Source organism: Lethenteron reissneri, chromosome 17 (genome assembly GCF_015708825.2).
Source record: "Lethenteron reissneri isolate LAM-NWPU_2019-01 chromosome 17, ASM1570882v1, whole genome shotgun sequence".
Taxonomy (NCBI): Eukaryota; Metazoa; Chordata; class Hyperoartia; order Petromyzontiformes; family Petromyzontidae; genus Lethenteron; species Lethenteron reissneri.
In genome coordinates, this window is record NC_083795.1 from 11,018,459 (window position 1) to 11,038,071 (window position 19,613).

General features: G+C 45.5%; 1 protein-coding gene across 1 annotated transcript in view; it reads right to left on the reverse strand.

Annotated features, from left to right (window-relative positions):
- Positions 1-11,031, reverse strand: part of LOC133343479 (probable JmjC domain-containing histone demethylation protein 2C) — a 132,169-nt gene extending 121,138 nt beyond the window's left edge. The window contains 1 exon segment of the mRNA XM_061553130.1: positions 10,569-11,031. Within this exon segment, the coding sequence (XP_061409114.1) occupies positions 10,569-10,736 (168 nt within the window). The 5' untranslated portion in view covers positions 10,737-11,031.
- Between the last annotated feature and the right edge of the window lie 8,582 nt (positions 11,032-19,613).

Here is a 19,613-nt window from a genome sequence, read left to right on the forward strand (position 1 = left end):
AAGCACACTTTATATTTTGTCCTCTTCGAGACGAGGAAAGGAACAAAATCATGACCAAAACTGGGGCAGACAAGAACACTTAAGGAACCACAAAGTATACAATTTAGACAAAACATCACACTTAAGCCAGAGCCTGTATACATAACATTATGCCCTGGGTTGTGTTAAGGGAAACTTTCCATCTCGAGCTGTCCCCCTTGCCCCTCCCTTCCCAACCATCCGGCCGGCCATCGCCCATCAGTAAGCAGCACAAAACGTCGTCTTTTTGCAGGATCTGTTAGCAGCACGAGAGCTGGCCGCTCTGTCACAGACAGACACAAAGGGCCCATCGACGGGACAATGCTGGCCCAAGCAGGGCCCACGGCAGCCAGCGGGACACACAAAGGGGGCTTGTGGGTGGAGGGCGTGACGGGATAAGGGACAACAAGGCCAGCCTTGGTCAGAGGGGGCTGGTAAGTCATGCTTCTGATGGGTTTGGCACTGGGAAGTTGATGGTAGGAGGGCTGTCACTTTGTACTTTCGCGGACACTGCGAACGCGTGGTTCTGCATTCCGCATTTATGTGCGGAGAGTATTCTATTTGCCGAATTCAATATTTTAAATCGATACGTGTCCAATTACACGGGGACTTTATTGCACGCACAAGAGGGCTGTGCACAGAATTGCGTGCGTTAACGTTGACGCAACATTTGTTTACATCAAAATAAAATCACGCTCCAGAAAACGCTTCGAAGCTCTTTCAACAGGTGCTGTTGCAGTGCCACTGCTCTGTAGATACATTTAAAAGTACAAATGTAAACAATTTAAAAGTACATCGTGTGGCACACGCGCGTACACAGTGAAAATTTTCTTGTTAAATTGTAATCGAGCAATTGTCCGAGAATTACCTAATCGTTCAACTGTATATATAAGCTTCTAACATGGTTGTCAGAAGCAGTGCCTTGTATAAAAGAAAGACAAACTCTCTGTGGAAGTCACACAGTTGCCTCATTTACAAAGGTAAGTACAGTAATACAAAGGTAGGGGATGGTGAATCATGATCATGAATGTTGCCTAACAGTGCTAGTACTGTATTTACACTCTCAAATAACAGTGACATTCAAACATTCAAGAGGCTGCAAAAAAAAAGTTAATTATGGTTATTAGATTACAGTGAGAGCTAAGTTTTAGTTTTTGCGTGACAGCAAAGGCGAGGTCAGGGTAAGTACATGGTTGATTGCGTGTCCTTTGAAGATCGACCACAGAGTTGAACTGTGTGCAGCAGGGATGTTGCTTCGAGTGATTCCACTTCAAACCCCAATTCCGTAAAGGGCCCGCACGCCACACCTGTGCAATGACTCAGGCCTATGGCTCATCTATATATCAAACAAAAGCGACTTTGTAACAAACCGTCTCGAGTAGGCTACAATCGTCGAGCAGCAATATTACACATCCGACTTGCATAACCACGTGGTGAGGCTTGAAGGTGGACGTCTGTCCCTCTCTTCATGCAGTGGGCAGAGCTAATCTGCTCGGCCCAAATGTGATCCGTTCCCCTGGGGCCCGATCTTAAATCTGCAGGAATGCAAACACCCAGGAGACTACCAAGCTGTCTTTAACGCGGTTGCCAGAATTCAGAGTTATGGGGCAGCCAAGGAGACTACGGGTGAGCTTTGCAGATATCCCAACAACAAGGTAAATGTTCTGTGGACATTATAAAAGACGTTATGAATACCTTTGCTCTAAAAAACTATTTTGACAATAAAATATTGGCACTGTGCAATGATTAACTGCTGGATTATGTAATTTAAAGGGTAAAAAAATATGATCACATTTTAAATGTTTCTGGTGTATGGAATTTGCAATGTGGATTATTCATTCGCTCAACACAATCTATCACTTCGCATTTACAGTGTACAATGCGTGCATGTGCTATTGTATTTCAGTATTCAGATATCTCTGGGTGCTACTGAATTTAAAGCCAAATTGCATTGTATACAGTTCAGTAATTGCATTACATGGGTCACTCAACTAAAGAAATGTGCATAACAATGCAACAAAATGAAAAGATTAATCCTGAATTATCTTTCTGCAATACAGTAATATGTAAGATCTATAGGTCTTTAAAAATCGACCCCGCCCCCACCCTCGCAATTCAATGAATTGCCATGATTTGGGGTTTAGATTCAATCAAAGAATCAATGTTCTCTCTATTGTGGTGAACGAAGCTGTGTCTAGTGGGAGCGGAGGTCACCAAAACCCATTACGTACAAGGCATATGAATCGAAAGTACTGTAATTGAATCTTACATGCATAGCTAAATGCATGTATTGCGAGTGTAAGAATTGATTTTACTGATCAAATCGATGCATCGTTGCATCCTCAGTATCAAGGTACATTTTTTAAATTATATTCAAAGCACACAGATCTAATGTTAATTAAAAATAATACTTAAGTTACTGCCTTAATGTGGAACTGGAGAAACATGTGACTTTACATTTGTTGGGAATTACATTGATAATGTGACAAACTTTGAGCAGATTGCTGCTCATGGAAAACGACAGCTTTTCGTACAATACTTTAACCACTTCCAAAAAATGATTGACAGGCTTTGTTTTGCCAGGTGAGAAAGCATTGACATATGCGGCCACTTTAAAAAGGAAGACCCGAGCCAACCAGTGACATCCAATTCAGTGCAATGCAGGGCTCAAGTATGAAGGTAAAGAACGGAACAACAAAAAGAGCTGGAACGGCATCAAAGAAAAGTCTCTCGCGCAACAATGTTCCAATGCTCATTAGAACGATTAACCTAAAATAAAATAAATACGGACAAAATACCATCATAACACAGAAAAGCTGTACAAAGTAACAATAGAAATGTGGTGGAAGCAACAATCTGAAAAAATACACGACGATCAGAAGCAAACGTATACGACAAGAGGCTTTTACCAATATGCTTTCTCGTTCTAAATGAAAAAGAAAAAAAAGTATTGAACAATTTTTACATGGACCACCTTTAAAAAAATGTAGAGTACAAGAACATACACTGGCATGCCTCTTTATACAGATATACCGCACTTGACAAGGCACTAAGAGTACGCCAGTGCCTATGAAACTTACTACCGCACCGCAATCCTCTTTTTAAGTCGTCGAGTAGAAACACTCAAGAAAATATATCCGCAAAACAGAACAGCGAGTCCAGCTGGGTTGTGTACGCTCCAGAAAACAGGAAATTCCAGCCTGGGGTAAGCCATCCATCCCCGATCCTGTTACTGTGACTGCCATGGGGGGAGAGAGGCTTGGGCATATTAGTATTTTGAGAGCGAGGCACACAATCAGTGCCTCGGCATTGAGATGGAGGGGAAAATAAGTATAACCCGTAAAAACAAAGTTTTTCACTATAAATCCTTTATATGCGTGGCAGCGAACTTAATATAAAGGATTTAAAATATATATATGCCTGTGGAGGACGCGGGGATCGATCCCGCGACCTTTGGCATGGGAAGCGAGGGCGCTACCAACTGCGCTACTCCGCCACGGCCTGTGGAGGGGTTACGCTCTGGGCTCTTATACTGTGACGTTCAGCCAAAGTGATGAATGAGTTCTATTTGAATATATGTAAAAGAAAATTTTTTTGCCTAAAAGTATAAAATTTTGGGAATTTTTTTCACGAACATTAATTGTCTGGCACAACGAGTCTGTGTGGAAAATGTCAGCTCGAATGGGTCACGGGAAGTGGGTTAAAAAACGACCGAAAGATTTGCACGGTCGTAAGCAAGCAAGCACGCAAGCAAGCAAGCGAACTTAATATAAAGGATTTAAAAACGTTGCTCGTCGTAAACGGGATGCGCATGGCGTTCATTCTGTTTTCTAACACGGCAGTGGTTCATCATGATAATGACTTTTCTTTTTGCAAAGCGGAGGCAGAGGCGTGTAAATAGTTTTTGCTCGTGCAGTAGTTTCTAAAATAACTGCGTTTGCATTGGCAAACATTCGTCTACCGTGCCAAGCAGTTGAGGACCAGCTCACCATTTGACTGCCATCGTTGAGAGCGTGAAATCAACATATGAGCACGGTGGAACAGAAAACTGTAAATTGGTCGCAGCATGTCACACACTATTTCAAAGATTAGTTTTCATTTAAAAACAGCTGGTATTTTATGTAAATGTAATGTATTACTAATGTCTTCTGCGTGCAATGCACAAAGTTATTTGAACAAAAGGATATCATTGCAGGTGATATGGATATTTAAGTTTGAGTATATAATGGCTGTGTGGAAATGTAATGTGCATTGTACAATCTATTGCGGTACATGTATTTTAATAAAGAAAATTCTTACATCAGGATTTTAATTACAGTGATTATTGTGCTACCCGAGCCCAAATGTCATTGTTCACCTTGGCACCAAATATTTACAGTAAATGTATTCCATAATTACTCCACGACATTCGGAGAAGAATACAATATATCCGGTTTCAATGGAATTATTCATACACATGCCATCATTGCTTCAGAAACCTGTCAACCAACTTACCATCAACCCTGTTCGCCCGCACAATCGATGTCCATCACTCCTGTATAACCACTCTCCAATTACAAAATAATATAATTACATAATATAGTTCATAACAAAAGTCGTGCGTTTCATTCTAAAAACAAAAGTAAATTCTTTTTTTAACAATCAGTCTTCTACTTGTTTTGTTTTTCCAGTAGCAGAATTATGCCACGTTTTGAGATGTAACAATTACAATAATATTTCTTCCATTGTGTGCAGCGGTGGTAATGGCCAACTCGGTCCCTCCATTCAATTCGGCAAAGATAGAGCTCCTGTGCGAGCAATTACCGAGCTTATCTGCAGTGTTAACCGACTCCTGGGGCTAGACACATATCCATCTCGGGCCCCGAGACACAAACAGGGCTTTGTGTGTGTGAGTGTGTGCAGGCATAAATGTGCCCATCCCCCAAAACAGGCAGCTGTGTCCAAGTGCCCCTGAGCCCATAAACCATTCCCTATTTCTCCCACATTCATTTCTTCGCCGAGGTTCAATCTAAAGCACGATTACTCAACCCATTACTTCAACTCTGCGTTTTTATATTTACACGGGATGACTGGGCGCAGAGTACACACGCTGTCAGGGTGGGGCCAAGCATCACCATTAGCTTCTGCTTATTCTATTGTTGACGAAGTTGCCTCGGAGGCAATGCAGACGGTGGTAGATATACCGGTTTACATGCGCCGTGTTGATAAGGTACGTTTGTTGAGAAACACTTCACGGATGTAAATGTAAGATGAAATAGGCTCACCTGTGCAAGGGGCTAGGTTGTATTACTCGTCTAACACGTAGGCTTTCGCGACCAATATTAGCCATAACAGGTTTTTTTTGGTTAGATCACGTAAATATATTGCATTGCTACACCGCAGGTTCCTTCGATGGTGGCAGCAGTGGATTGATCATGGCTGCTGATGATCGTACGACAAATTGCTAAACATTCTAAGACATTCGAGGGGCACAACCTAGAAAACACATCAGTATAGATATACAACTCTGGGGATTATAGGAGGGAGGCCAGGATCAAAATAAAGCGGTGAACGGAAGCATGTCTGAGTGCTTTTGGATAACCGACCTTGATAATGAAGAGTAACATTCCAATATGTCAAAGGACGAATGTTTTCAATGAGCGTCTAATACCTGCCTTGACAAATGGATCAGAAACGTGGAATCTGACAAAAGGAAATGGAACAAAAGCTGAGAAGTGCGCAAAGACACGTGGAGAGAGCTGCACGCTTGGAATTGCACGCACGCAAAGGGGCACGTTGGTCGGAACTTGTGTAGACTGCAGCCATCATATTGATTGTTATAAGTGGATGTTTACAGGATACATTCCTAGACGGAATTATAGCAAATGTATGTACTGTACGTTGAAACTTCTTCCGCACCGTACGTAGTCGACCGTGCTAATCGAGACTGACAAAGGAACGGCAGCCAAAGACAGGATCACGTCTGAGAAGATCAGAGACGGAGCGATGAGATCAGCCCAAAAACGCAGGATCGAGATGAATTATTGTGTCCCATGAGTGACAGCGACGATATAAAGGAAGCGTTCATCCAGCAGTGGATAGGGTATTCCTGATTATGATGTTAATTAATTAATAATCCATGTAGTAAAGCATAGTATACAACGAAACATTTGAAAAGAGATGGTGTATATCATTACAGTTGTATGTATAAAAATGCAAGTGCATTATGCATGTAAATGAGTATCATATTTTTTTTATATGTAAACTCAGCCACAGTGGTTAATGTAGGCTACCAAACAAAGCAGGGCTTCTGCCGGCACATAACGAACCAGTGTTATTCCTCTCGCAGTGTACGCTTTCAAGATTTGCAACGATATCCCCCCTTCTCCCAGTGCACACATGCTGGCAGATGTCCGCTCAAATGCTTTTGTACTGTGCCACAAGAGCAGGAAATACCAGAGGTGGGACAAAGTCATTGTTATGCAAGTCCAAGTCGAGTCTGAAGTCATCAAATTCATGACTCGAGTCTGACTCGAGTCCAAGTCACATGACTCGAGTCCACACCTCAGAGGTGGGACAAAGTCATTGTTATGCAAGTCCAAGTCGAGTCTGAAGTCATCAAATTCATGACTCGAGTCTGACTCGAGTCCAAGTCACATGACTCGAGTCCACACCTCAGGGAAATACCATTGACCGTACGTCGACATTCTACAACATAACTGAACAGTTTGAACCACTGTATTATGTACACACAGCACAGTTGGTCCACATTACATGTTTAGAATGAAGTGCATTCCTGTTGGATTTGTTTTTATACAAAACGTAATTGTGCATAATCAGAGTTAACTGGCACACGTTTACTTAAATTAATCCAAGATAATATTCCACATTTAAGAGAGCAAGAGCCGATGTATGTGCAATGCTATGCGGTATATTGTAGAATACACACGTTCAATAAAAATAAGCACCCTTAACCGATGCAGTTCAATAAAGCAGAATAATCAGTCATGACCAATCCACTGCTGGTGTGATAGAGGTCAAAACCGGGGTCAGGTCACTCACCACTGTAGCCATTGGCAAGAATCAAACTCGAGTCATCGGGTTTAACCAGTTGACGGAGGGGCGGAATTATTATTTTTAAAAAATGATTAATCAATTTATGCTTGGTGCTTAGCTCATTGTGAATGGTACAGGGGAATTGAATGAAATTACAAAAACATATCCCCAAAAAACAAATATGACACTGTATTTGGACCCCAGACAATGTTTGGTATGGGATGTTAGGTCAAAACAAAACGTTGTCTGGTGTCCAATGACAAATTCATTATAATTTGGATTTCTAACCACACCACTTAATGAAGTGCCTTCCTCTGCTCGTATGGAAATAGTGATTTCATTGCGGCGCAATTGGGAACATGCGTGACTCTGGGGGATCATGTGGCTTGTGGACTCGTAAGGAGTGAGTGGGTGGCAGGGTTTTGTCAGCGGCAGCATGTGTCTGCGGACTTCCTCCTGCCAAACGACAGTCCCTCCGTGATGTGATGCATTGAGTGAAACTACTAAATGTCACAAAGCCCCCCCTCTCTCTTTCCACATACGTGCACACAAAACACACGTGGAATATTGTAGCATGTTTCATTCAAGTGTGTACTTGTGACATATTTGGTTCTTGGAAAATATTCTGGGTTTATGTTTTTCGATTAATGTGGCCAGCAACGCAATACAGTCATGTTAAATGAAAGCAGTACACGAAAACGAAAGGTGAGACACAATAAGGCTCTAAGGAGAATCTAGTCACAGCACACAATAAGCACTAAAGCCACTGTTCCAGCTCTCAAATTCCTCCAGGTATGGTCTCGACCTTTTCATCTTACACAGCTCAGTGGGGAGGATTGACGCGCAAAATAAACATAACGTAATTGTGAAATTGTAAACTTTGATTCTAAAACAAGAGACATGATTGCATATTTTGCCAAATAGAGGTCTGGTGATATTTCTTTTTTACAGCCCTTTTGATAATCTACTGGTCGATGCTGGCCTTCTCAAGCTGTGCTATATTGATTAATACTGAATACGTTTATTCTTTAGAAAAAAACCCACCAAAATCATCTCCAGTCAATGCATATTCATGAATGGGGAATACACAACCATGACAAAACAAGGAATTACACATAACTAAACACAGTACAGTATTGTTTATATAAACAGACAAGCAGTGTATGGGATCTACTACGGATGCAATGGAAAAGCCTCAAACCCTCGGTGTGAATTGTGAACATAAGAATGTGACAAGGCGATTAGAAAGAGGAAAATCCGTTCTAGACTGGAGGATCCGCAGAAGAGAAGGAACAAGCTCCCATTACGAGGAGATTAATGTGCAGATCGGAGTAAAATGTGACCGAGAGAGGCAAGGCCATGTTTGCTGCAGCGGGGAGTGAGAGTAATGAGAGAAGAGATCAGAAAGGTGAGTAGGTGCGAGGTCATGAATGATTTGAGATATCCGATAGCTAGTCAGATGTAAACGTATACACAGAGGATGCTTGCTACCTGTATGTTAGAAAGACACTAACCGTGAACACATAACCCCCCCCCCCCCCCCCCACATGTGTCTGGGCTAGAGTCGACAACTCATGTTGCATTAAAATCGTGATGGTTTGTCATGCCACTCACTGGTCAAGCAACTGACTGATCAAGCCACCCAATTCACGTGAAATTTGTTTGTGTGTGCTGTTTTATACAGTGTATACATGATTTGTCCTGTACACCGTATTGATATGCTTAGGAATTTGGACGCTACAAAATATATAATCATTGTATATCACCAATGCGGATTCCAATACTGTAGAGCTATTTTAATCCCTTCTGTGCTACGAGTCTAATTTTGAATGTCCTTTGCTTTACCGCTCAAATCCGAAGTGTCAACCCAGTAATTATCTCGTGTTATTTTTGCATCGCTACAAAAACACTCACGAATGACAGCTGCTGGATCGGGTTCACACTCTTTAAACACAAACTAGCAACACAATCGCAGTTTCACATCACATCACGGAAGATTTGTTTCATTTCCACCGGTCTTAAACACTGTGGTGTACAACAGCAAAATTAGACAGCATTTATGTTCCCAAGTTTTTTTTAAGACAAATCACGTTGACGATATCCAGATTTTGGCAATAACACACATGTTCCAAAACCAACCCCCTCGAATACCACATGGAATGTCACTTTTATATACCTAAAATAAAATGTACCGTTATATTAATGCTGGTTGACGGGAGTGTGTATCAACAAATTGGCACACATGTTTGCATTGTCGGTGGCTGCTACATCACAACAGGAATCTCGCTGCATTGCTCAGCCACTGTGTATGGAGATAAGCGTAGTGTATACTAGGGGTCTCCTTTGTCTTACCATTCACGTACTGTTATTGTATTCTCCCCCCCTCCCTCCCGAGTGGAGGGAAACGTATTACGTTTAATTCTGAGAATTCCTCGATAATATACACACACACGAAACCCTACAGGGCTGTAAATAATTGGCTACCCTTTCCTTATGGCCACAACAAAGCCCAGCCAAATCCTCCAGATAGAACAACCACATACCAACACACAGCCTAAAATGCGCACTACATAACATAACAACAACAAAAATAACAATTTACGCATCATCCAGTTATGGCCGAATCTCAAGACTGTTTTTCAAAAAAGTCACGCCACTAAGAAGTGGGTTTTGGCTTCATGCGGGAGAAAGGACACGGATGAAAACCTCCACCTTGCCAACCGAGAATCACAACCTTTATTTAGACTGGAGGGAGGAATCCAATGAGCTATGAAGCGCTTTTTCACAGATGTCCAGTTTGGAGAGATGTCCAAATCAGACGGTGACATTCAACAACATCTCATGGCCAGCTTTCCCAAACCACAAGTCTACAACACCTGGCAAGCACCTAATCTATGATCACTAACCAGGCTAAGGACCAGCTTAGCTTTCCAGACATCAGGCACATTCAAGGCGATTTGGTCGAAGGTTCACAAGTTATTAAGTAAGCTCCTGATGAACCCCCCAAGAACAGGACAAAGATCCCCCGTACAGCCTTAACAGACTTTTGAGGCCAGCAAAGTGCTTTAAGCGTCCGCCTTTGTATCCCTGGTGGCAATGTTTACACACCGCATCAGGCACTAATTTGGAGCTGAGTCGACCTTGGCGAAGCCCAGGGACCGGTTCAGATAATTGCCACTGATGTTGGCCGTGAGCACACACACAAAGACAAAGATCCCCGTCTAGCCTTAACATACTTTTGGGGCAAGTGCTGTTTACGAGTACCTATGAAGACCGGCACGGCACACACACGAGTGGGTGGATGGCCCGCCTTTGTCTCCCCAGTGGCGATGTTTACACACCGCACCAGGTACCCATTTGAGGCCGAGTCTACCTAGGGGAGACCCAAGACCGGTTTCAGATAATCGTCACCGGTTCGGGTCGCCGTGGTTCGTGGCGCAAACGCGTTAACAGCACCACAACCATTCACAACCAGCAAAACACAAACACAGCAAACGCAGACACACGGTACATACCGAGAGGTCGAGGTGGGCCCTCTCCTTGTGGGACACGGCTCGGATGACCCCGCTTCTCCACTGCCACTCGTGTATCCGCTCCAAATCCGCACTGCCCTCGGCGGAGACGCGCATGAACCTCTTGCCGACCAGCTCCTGCCTCGGTTCGTTGGCCATGCCTGGCGACATCAGCGGGTCGACATCGCCGGGTGTACGAGCATCGGAGAGAGATGACTAAATAGACAGCAGCAGCAGCGCCACTGTTCTTGAAGGAACAACTAACAAAAGGAGACGATGGGCTGACTTACAAGAGGTATCCACCGTCTAAACTGGTCCTCCTCTTCCTCCTTCTCCTACCTTCGCCTACCTACCAACCCACCGTACACCACCCCGGACCCGCACGCCGTGGTCTTCTCAGCGCAGTGAACAAGGCTGGAGGAGGAGGAGGAGAAGAATCGGCAGCGCGGACACTGAACTCGCATCCCACGCGGGGCTTCTACGGCAGCTCGCTCCCTCCCTCCCTCCCTGTCTCCCTGTGGCGACACGCGGCCCAAGTGGCGCACAGACACACGCCACGTTCCCCTGCTGCCTGCCGACTGCCGGGGGGAGGGGGGGGGAGAGGGGTGGGGGAGGAGGAAGAGGGGGAAGGGGGGAGGGGGAGGAGGTGGGGGAGGGAGGGAGGTTGGGGGGGTTCATTCTGCCGTGGGGAGGGGGGGGTCATGCTGCCTTTGGGTGGGAGGGGGCGAAATGGGGGGATGGGGGGAGGGAGATGGGGTGGAAGGGGGGGGCGAGATGGGGGATGAGGGGGGGCGAGATGGGGGGAGGGAGGGGGGGCGATGGGGGATGGGGGGATGGGGGTGGGGGGGATGGGGGGGGATGGGGGAGATGGGGGGAGGGGGGGGATGGGGGGAGGGAGGGGGCGAGATGGGGGGATGGGGGGAGGGAGATGGGGTGGAAGGGGGGGGCGAGATGGGGGATGGGGGGGGCGAGATGGGGGGAGAGAGGAGGCGAGTTGGGGGGAGGGAGGGGGGGCGATGGGGGAGGGGGGGGGATGGGGGTGGGGGGGGGGGATGGGGGGAGATGGGGGGAGGGGGGAGATGGGGGGAGGGGGGGAGATGGGGGGTGGGAGGAAGGGGGGAGAGATGGGGGGAGGAAGGGGGGAGAGATGGGGGGAGGGAGGGGGCGAGATGAAGCAGCGGGGGGGTGCTGCATTCCATCCAGCGCGCTGTTGTAAAAATATACACGTCCACATGTACACGGCCACATGTACACGTCCACATGTACACGTCCACATGTACACGCGAGATGAGCGAGCGAGAGAGACGCCAGCCAAGGCCGGCCAACCACGCCGGCTGGCTGCTTATGGCTGGGTTGTTACTATCCAGCCGCTTGGTATTTCGTCAACAGCAGCAGTAGCATTAGAAGCCATTGTCTCTCCACTGCTGGATAGACAATGCCATCACTTGTGGGACACACAAAGCCTGGCCAATCTATATGTAGGGTGCGCATACCCATACACTCACGCCACAATCGAACAATGGCAATTTCAATTGACAATTATTCACCCAGGAAGCATCACTGAATCTCAAGATGTGAATGTTTGGCAACAATACCATCAATGAGTGTTTGTTCCGCGTGGGAGGAAACCGGAGTGCCTGGAGAAACCCCACCACGAACACGAGGAGGAGGAGGTGATGATGGCTCACGGAATAGCCCATCGCTCACGAACCCAGTGCCCGCTACCATCATCCATCTCACTCCTGCAAATGAACTGATCTAATCGCTCAATATTTCGCGGTGGTCGTTCGCTCATTTTAACTGCAATTCTGTCACCGGTCTCGTCCATCGAACATCATCCCAGTGCACGTGTCGGTGCAGACAATTGGAGTACAGCTACACGCGTGGCAATCTTCTAACGCTGCACACGCCACACGAGGTGTCAGATTATTTGTTTTAAAGTAAGGGGCCGTCCATAAATGACGTCACGCGATTTTGGACGATTTTTGACTCCCCCCTTCGTTACACGGCGTCACAAAAAGTCACACCCCCTGAAATATGACGTCACAAAGCTCCGCACCCCCTCCCCCCCAATTTTTTTATACATGCTTTAAATCGCTTTAAACTATTGTCATTGTAGTGTGTATTTAATGTGCCGCTGCACTCTGATGTTGTAGGAGAAAACATCAATTAAAAGTATATTTAATTAAGTAGAACGTGTTGTCTATATTTATTTAAAGTTGCGCATTTTGATGTGGCGTCACATTCCTCACCCCCCTCTCCTCGTCACACATCGTCACAAATGTCTGACCCCTCTCCCCCCCACCTAGGTGCGTGACGTAATTTATGGACGACCCCTAAAGTACCGTGCCTTCAACATCATCAACAGCAGCCATTGGCTATCCACTGTGGGATGAAGTCCCAACTTACGAAGTTGCGATCACTCACATCCGGTGCTGCATTCATCCATCCCGCTCGGGCACACAAACTGACCCAATCGCCTTGTCTGCAAGGTAGGCGGTCAGTCGTCCTCGTGGACACATTCTTTCTCTCTCTTGGCTCGGCTTTTGCTGTTGAAAATTCAAAAACGTCTCACGTCTGTGTGTGAGACGCCAAGCAGACACTTGTTGTTTTTTTTATATCCGCAATGTAATGTGTTTCTAGAAATGCTGTCAATCGTGTGGGTGTGCAATTGTCTTTTTGAAAATGATGTTTTTTCCCACAAATATTTTGGGTTGAAAACATTATTTGTGTTTGTGTACTGTAGCGGTTAGCGCCCTGTGCTCTGAACCCGGTGACCCAAGTCCAATTCCCACTCACGGCCACCACCAGTGACGATTATTTGAACAGGTCTTGGGCGTCCTCTAGGTCGACTTAGCCTCAAATGAGTGTCTGGTGCAGTGTGTAAACATCGCCACTAGGGAGACAAAGGCGGTCAGCCATGGTGTTGGCCACCAACCACCCTGTGTACCGTGCCAGCCTTCATAGGTGCTTGCTAACAGCACTTGTTCGAAAAGAATGTTAAGGCTATAAGGGGGATCTTTGTCTTTATATATAAAACTCTGCCTCACAACTAAAATAAAAGTTGCATGCAGTTGTTTAAATCACGGTTGCTCGAGCACTGGCCAAAAAATCCCAAAATTCCAAGCGACCAGCAATCGACAGCACTGTTGAGGGCTAAATATAATAGATATGTTCTAAAAAAATACTTGGGCCAAGAGACGATGGGAGGGGAAGTCGAGCAGTGCGAGGAAAGATGCAGAAAAAATAAGGGTTCGGACCTGCAGTGTGGTGGTTGAACACACTCCACTGTGGATGAGACAAAATTGTCTGGTAGATAGCCCAGTTTTCAACGTGGGTGGATGATAAAGCTCGCAGTTTACGTGCACATGAGCAAAGTGTCAAGGGCCATCACACTCACAATCCTATTTGTTTCCAATTTTTTTTTATAAACCGATGGAATTGGTCTTGGGAATTCACTCAAAGGTGCAATCATCCTCAAGCTTGGAGAAAAATTGTGGAAATCTGCATCGTTCCACAAAAGCTTACAGCAACACCCGAGGACATGGGATGGTGTTGTACAGTATTTTAAGAGGATAAATTTCGCGGTTTGAGTCACTGCAAATAATCTATTTGTCCTGCACCAACTTCGTCGCACACACATGCTCACACATATATGTACTGCTATACACAAAGACAGAGGCAAAGATCATCCATATAGCCTTAACAGACTGTTGGGGCAAGTCATGTTAGTGAGCACCTATCAAGGCCAGCACTGCACACGAATGGGTGGGTGGCCAACACCACGCCTGGCTCCCTTTGTCTCCACAGTGCTAATGTTGACACACACTGCACCAGGTCATAATTTAAGGCTGAGTCAACCTATGCATAAACAAACATGTACATGCATATACTCTTGCACATGTACTCCTGTACATAATCGTCATGAGCAATGGTCTATACACTGCTGAATGAAGGCCTCTTCAAAAGCAGCCACCACATCTCAGGATCCTGCAATGTAATAAATCCACCAAGTAGCACCCGCACAACTGATTTCATCGCTCCATCTCCACGGCAGGCATATTCTCAGCCTACAATAAATGCATTGCTAGATGAACCACCACATTTACATTTAACCAGGCGACAGCTCAACGGAGACAGCCGTGTCTGGAAAATGCGACCAGGAAAATAGAAAAAAACTGGTTTTGCCTTGGGCAATGCGGTCTGTGTAAATGAGGCCAAGGTATGGATTGTATGCACCTACTGTGCACACTCACTGTTGCTAAGCGTCTGCACATGCAATAGAATATTCTGATGCTGCACAGACCACGCACGGTATCAGATGTTTAAAGTACGGTACTCAATTTCAACATCGCTACCATCAGCCATTGTCTATCTACTGCTGGATGAAGTCCTCTCTCGCCATCAACATCCCCCGTTGCCCATTGTTGCTACCGTGTTCACCTTCATTACGTGTACATGAACGGATATCTTATTCGCCTCTTGCAACATAGCCAAAGCAGAATATCCCTGGCTTCAATACTCCACGAAACTTATGGGCCAGAACCTTAAAGCACAACCGCACAAAGCATGACAGATGATGCACAAATGTAAACACGTTAAATTCTGCAGCAGTGTGCGACTGTGGTTACCCTGAACAAGGCCATGGAACATATAACGTGACGCAATGTCCGATACACAAAACGAAGGAGGTGGCATTATCACAACCATACACTCTGCCACTCCTGACGCAACTATCTGGCTCATCAACCACCACAATGTAAAATTACACTCGTTGCTCTACAAAGGAGTAGGAGGCGGTGGTTGTTGACCTGTCCTTTGGCTGCTATTGTCACCAGTCTCATCCGCAGACAATCATCATCTCATACTGGTGTCGAAAAGCTGGTGTACGTTTATTGTGTGAGATGTGCACTGTGACTGATGGACACAAACCGAGCGTTGGTATTCACAAGGAAACGGTGGTGTGGTTTAAATCCTCCCTCAAGACGCATAACGTATCTCCTCTTGCTTGCGGTTCTCTAAATTAGATTGTCTTCCTAGCTTTCCCTCCCCTTGCCCGATAATACGTTTATGTTAATTTATAGTGCTTTAAATACATGCCTGGTGGAAAGGGGGCTTTATAAATGCAATTGATTAATATTATTAAGACTTTACTTTACATAATTCTCATACTGCATGGTATAATGTACAGTATATATTGCTGTCCACGATACAATAATATACAGCTCTGATAATTCAATGCTGTGTAAAGCCCCTTTTCCACGTCGTGTCGGTCATGAGGCTTGGTGTTGTTTGACCATACTTAACCACACTTGTCAGTGCGGGACGGTGAAATGGGAACGCACGTGGCATGGCCACACACATCACTCGCCACAGATTTAGCCGTGACCGGGAATTGAACTCGTGTGGCCAGGTTAACAGCGCCACCTCTCCCTCCATAGTGTATTTTCAGGTCTGTAACAGAAACAAGCACTGCCATTTGAAGGACATTAGAACTCTTGCTGTGGCGCTGAATGGGCCCTACGGTGTTAGACGGAGGGCTCCCACCAATAATAACACATGGCAACCGATACCAAATGTGTGTATTAGGCTGTGACTGCTGATTAAACTTTGAAAGCCAAAACCAGACGCGTGGCCCAGAGGTTGCTTGCTTAAACAGCTCCTGCAGGGAAATATTTGTCCAATAGACTAAAATATAATTGTGTTTTTTTCTGTGGCGAAACAGACTCCTATCGATATATTTTTCTTCTCGGTAGCCAAAACTCCCATTACTGCATTGGGTTGAATGCTAAGATTTATAAAACGCTCCATAATGAGACACCCCTCCCAAACCTGTACCTGGTGGGAGTAAAGCATAGAATTGTGGTCACACACACCTACTATACTGGATTAAAAGACGCACCCAGTTTGGCTTAAAATATAAGGACATTGTGCATCTTATAATCTGGAGAATACACTAATTCTTAACGTGTGCCTCTTCTCAAGTACAATCAACTATCCTCAAACATGTACGTGTTTGTATTGAATACTGCCACGGTATTACGGTTAGCGTACTGGACTTTCAATCCAGAGGTGGCTGATTCACCAATGAACCTCCTTGCGTGGCAGATGAAACAATTGGATTGTTTCTCAAATCCCCCCCCAACCCCATCTCGGCCCACCCAACTTCATCTTTCAGCAACCCACTTGTGGTGAGGTAAAGCGTGGGTATTCCCAGGGGACATCTACGGGCTATCTGACCATGCCATGTGGTAATGATGATGACTCCCACTTCTAAAAAAAGGCATTTTGTAAAATTCGTCCGCAGCTAAAAAGTACTACGGTTGGAGAAGCATCATCTTGATGAGATATTTTACTCCCCACAATTGTTTGGACATTAACTCCCACCTCTTCCAAGATGTTTTACGGATATGAACGACAGATAAAGTAGGTCAAATGCTCTCAAAAGCAGGTCTCTATAGTCCCTCGAGCGAAGACCCTTCCGCTGGCAGTAACACGAGCAAGTAATTTCAGAAGTGAAAATTAACTTTAAAAAAGTATATATCTATTATGGAAAACATTATTGATCTTAGTCACTGCTGACGTGGCAACGCGTGGCAATGCATGGCAAGCCCGCTGCGTGACTGTGTGGGTTTGTTGTTTGAGCCCTGGATTGCGCCTCGGGATTGTCCCATCAATCACGTGGCTCGCTCTTCTGGATTGTCTTGTGTGTAGGAATGGGTCTATCTCTTGGTCGTGTTGGCACCTCCCAGGCTAACTCGCGTTTAAAGCCCTTTGCCCAATCCACTGCTGGGTGAAGGCCAGGAATACAACTTGGGTCGTCAGGTTCCTAGAGCAGTGCGCTAACCACTGCACCACCACTGCAAACCCCTAATACCGTGCAGTACTGAACTCAACTAGTATGCAATATACTGAATAAACATATACAAAGGATACATATATATTAGCACAACAACATTCAGTACACCTCAACCTAATCCACATATTGATGGAAACAGATTTAACACAATGCACTTACAGGATTATTGAATCTCGTCTGCTGGTACAGACATGTTTTTCTTGTTTAGGTTTTGTGCTTTATTTTTGCATGACCTTGTTTGAAATGGCTGGTTATATCTCTATCCTTTCCCCGAATCGCGCCTTGAGATTCCCTATTGTTATCTAGACGCTGTATAAGTTACACTTATTTTTTGTCGTTTCTTAATCCTATCGGCCAAGCGAATTGTTTGACCATACTTCCCTCGCGCCGGTCAGTGCGGGTTGGTGGTGGGCTTCCAGGACCAGTGGAAGAGGCCATTATTCGCCACTTGTGTTATAGCCAAGGTCGCGAATCAAAGTCAGGTCACAGAAGTTCACAACGCAGACCTGGGAAGCTCAGCAGGTTGTGCGCCTGGGTGAGTGACCACGATGCGCGAAAGGCAGGCGTCGTAGGCGTACGTGCAGTAGAGGGCAGTGCGGCTAAATCCATTGTTGTTTTGGACACTCAAACCGCACCTTCGTCATCACGGGGTGTGTCACGCGTACCAGAAGCTCGTCAACACATGCCTGCCTACCAAATGTCCCCATTCGCCGTTCCCAGGCCACTGGAATTTTCCCGAAAACAGGCACTGCTCCAGGGACTGTCCAATGGGTGCTGGGGTGGGCTTCTGGGGATGGAGAGAGATGGAGAGGGAGGAGCGAACCTTTATTTTAGCACGACCTTGTTTACAGGGAGGACATACAAAAAAAACCGTAGGGGGTGTTGGCACATTTATTGTACCAACAAGTTTTGACTTGACTGTAAGAATTTTAAAAGCAGGGTATGAAGCCTTCAGCAAGGGGCGAGGTGGGGGGCGAGAAAGGGGGGCTCAGCCCCCTATAACCATTCCTCCCCGACGTTACAGGACTGGCGAGAAGTGGCAATGTTGGTGCTGGTAGTCAGTGGGGTATTAGGGATAGGGCCCCAAGTAACTTAAGATACCCCTGATTCATAACAACAAAAATTTGGGGTTTTCAAATATAATCTTGAATTAAAATCCTACTAAATAAATCTAAAACACCGATTAATACAAATAGCTAATTCACCTCCCCCTTCTCTCGTTTCACTAGATAAATGTTGTCTTTACTGACTTCGTCAATTGAAAAGTCCCCCAAAACATTGTCTACATCTTTATTTTAAATGTCATTTAACTGATATCGTATGAATTGACAGGGGGGCCCCCCCTAAATCTCTCGGCAACACCACTGTTGATGTCACCGGTTAATGTAGTTTGCTTGAGACATTCCGCTTGGAAGTGTTGGTCTGAAAAGCCAATAAAGTGGGCTGCTGGATTTACAAAACAATAACAACAATAGAAATGCACGGTGTTTATTTGTAGAGGCACCAGAGTTCTGCTTCTTGTATGGTTTCACCCACTTGCAGCTCACAACTTGGTGGTGGTTGTTGTTATTGTTGTTGGTTGCGGTGGTTGTTCTTGGTTTATTGCTGTGGTCGGTTGTTGTTGTGGCTGGTTTGTTGGTTTTGGTGGGTTGTTGTTGTGGCTGCTTGTTGTTGTGGTCGGTTGTTGTTGTGGCTGGTTTGTTGGCTTTGGTGGGTTGTTGTTGTGGCTGCTTGTTGTTGTGGTCGGTTTTTGTTGTGGCTGGTTTGTTGGCTTTGGTGGGTTGTTGGTGGGTTGTTGTTGTGGCTGATTGTTGTTGTGGTCGGTTGTTGTCGTGGCTGGTTTGTTGGCTTTGGTGGGTTGTTGTTGTGGTGGATTGTTGTTGTGGCTGCTTGTTGTTGTGGTCGGTTTTTGTTGTGGCTGGTTTGTTGGCTTTGGTGGGTTGTTGTTGTGGCTGATTGTTGTGGCTGATTGTTGTTGTGGTCGCTTGTTGTTGTGGCTGGTTTGTTGGCTTTGGTGGGTTGTTGGTGTGGCTGATTGTTGTTGTGGTCGATTGTTGTTGTGGTCGCTTGTTGTTGTGGCTGGTTTGTTGGCTTTGGTGGGTTGTTGTTGGTGGTGGGTGTAAGAGTGAAGCGAGCAGAAGACGACGACACAGGCGGGGTGCGGGGTGGGCGGAGCGAATATCGATGCC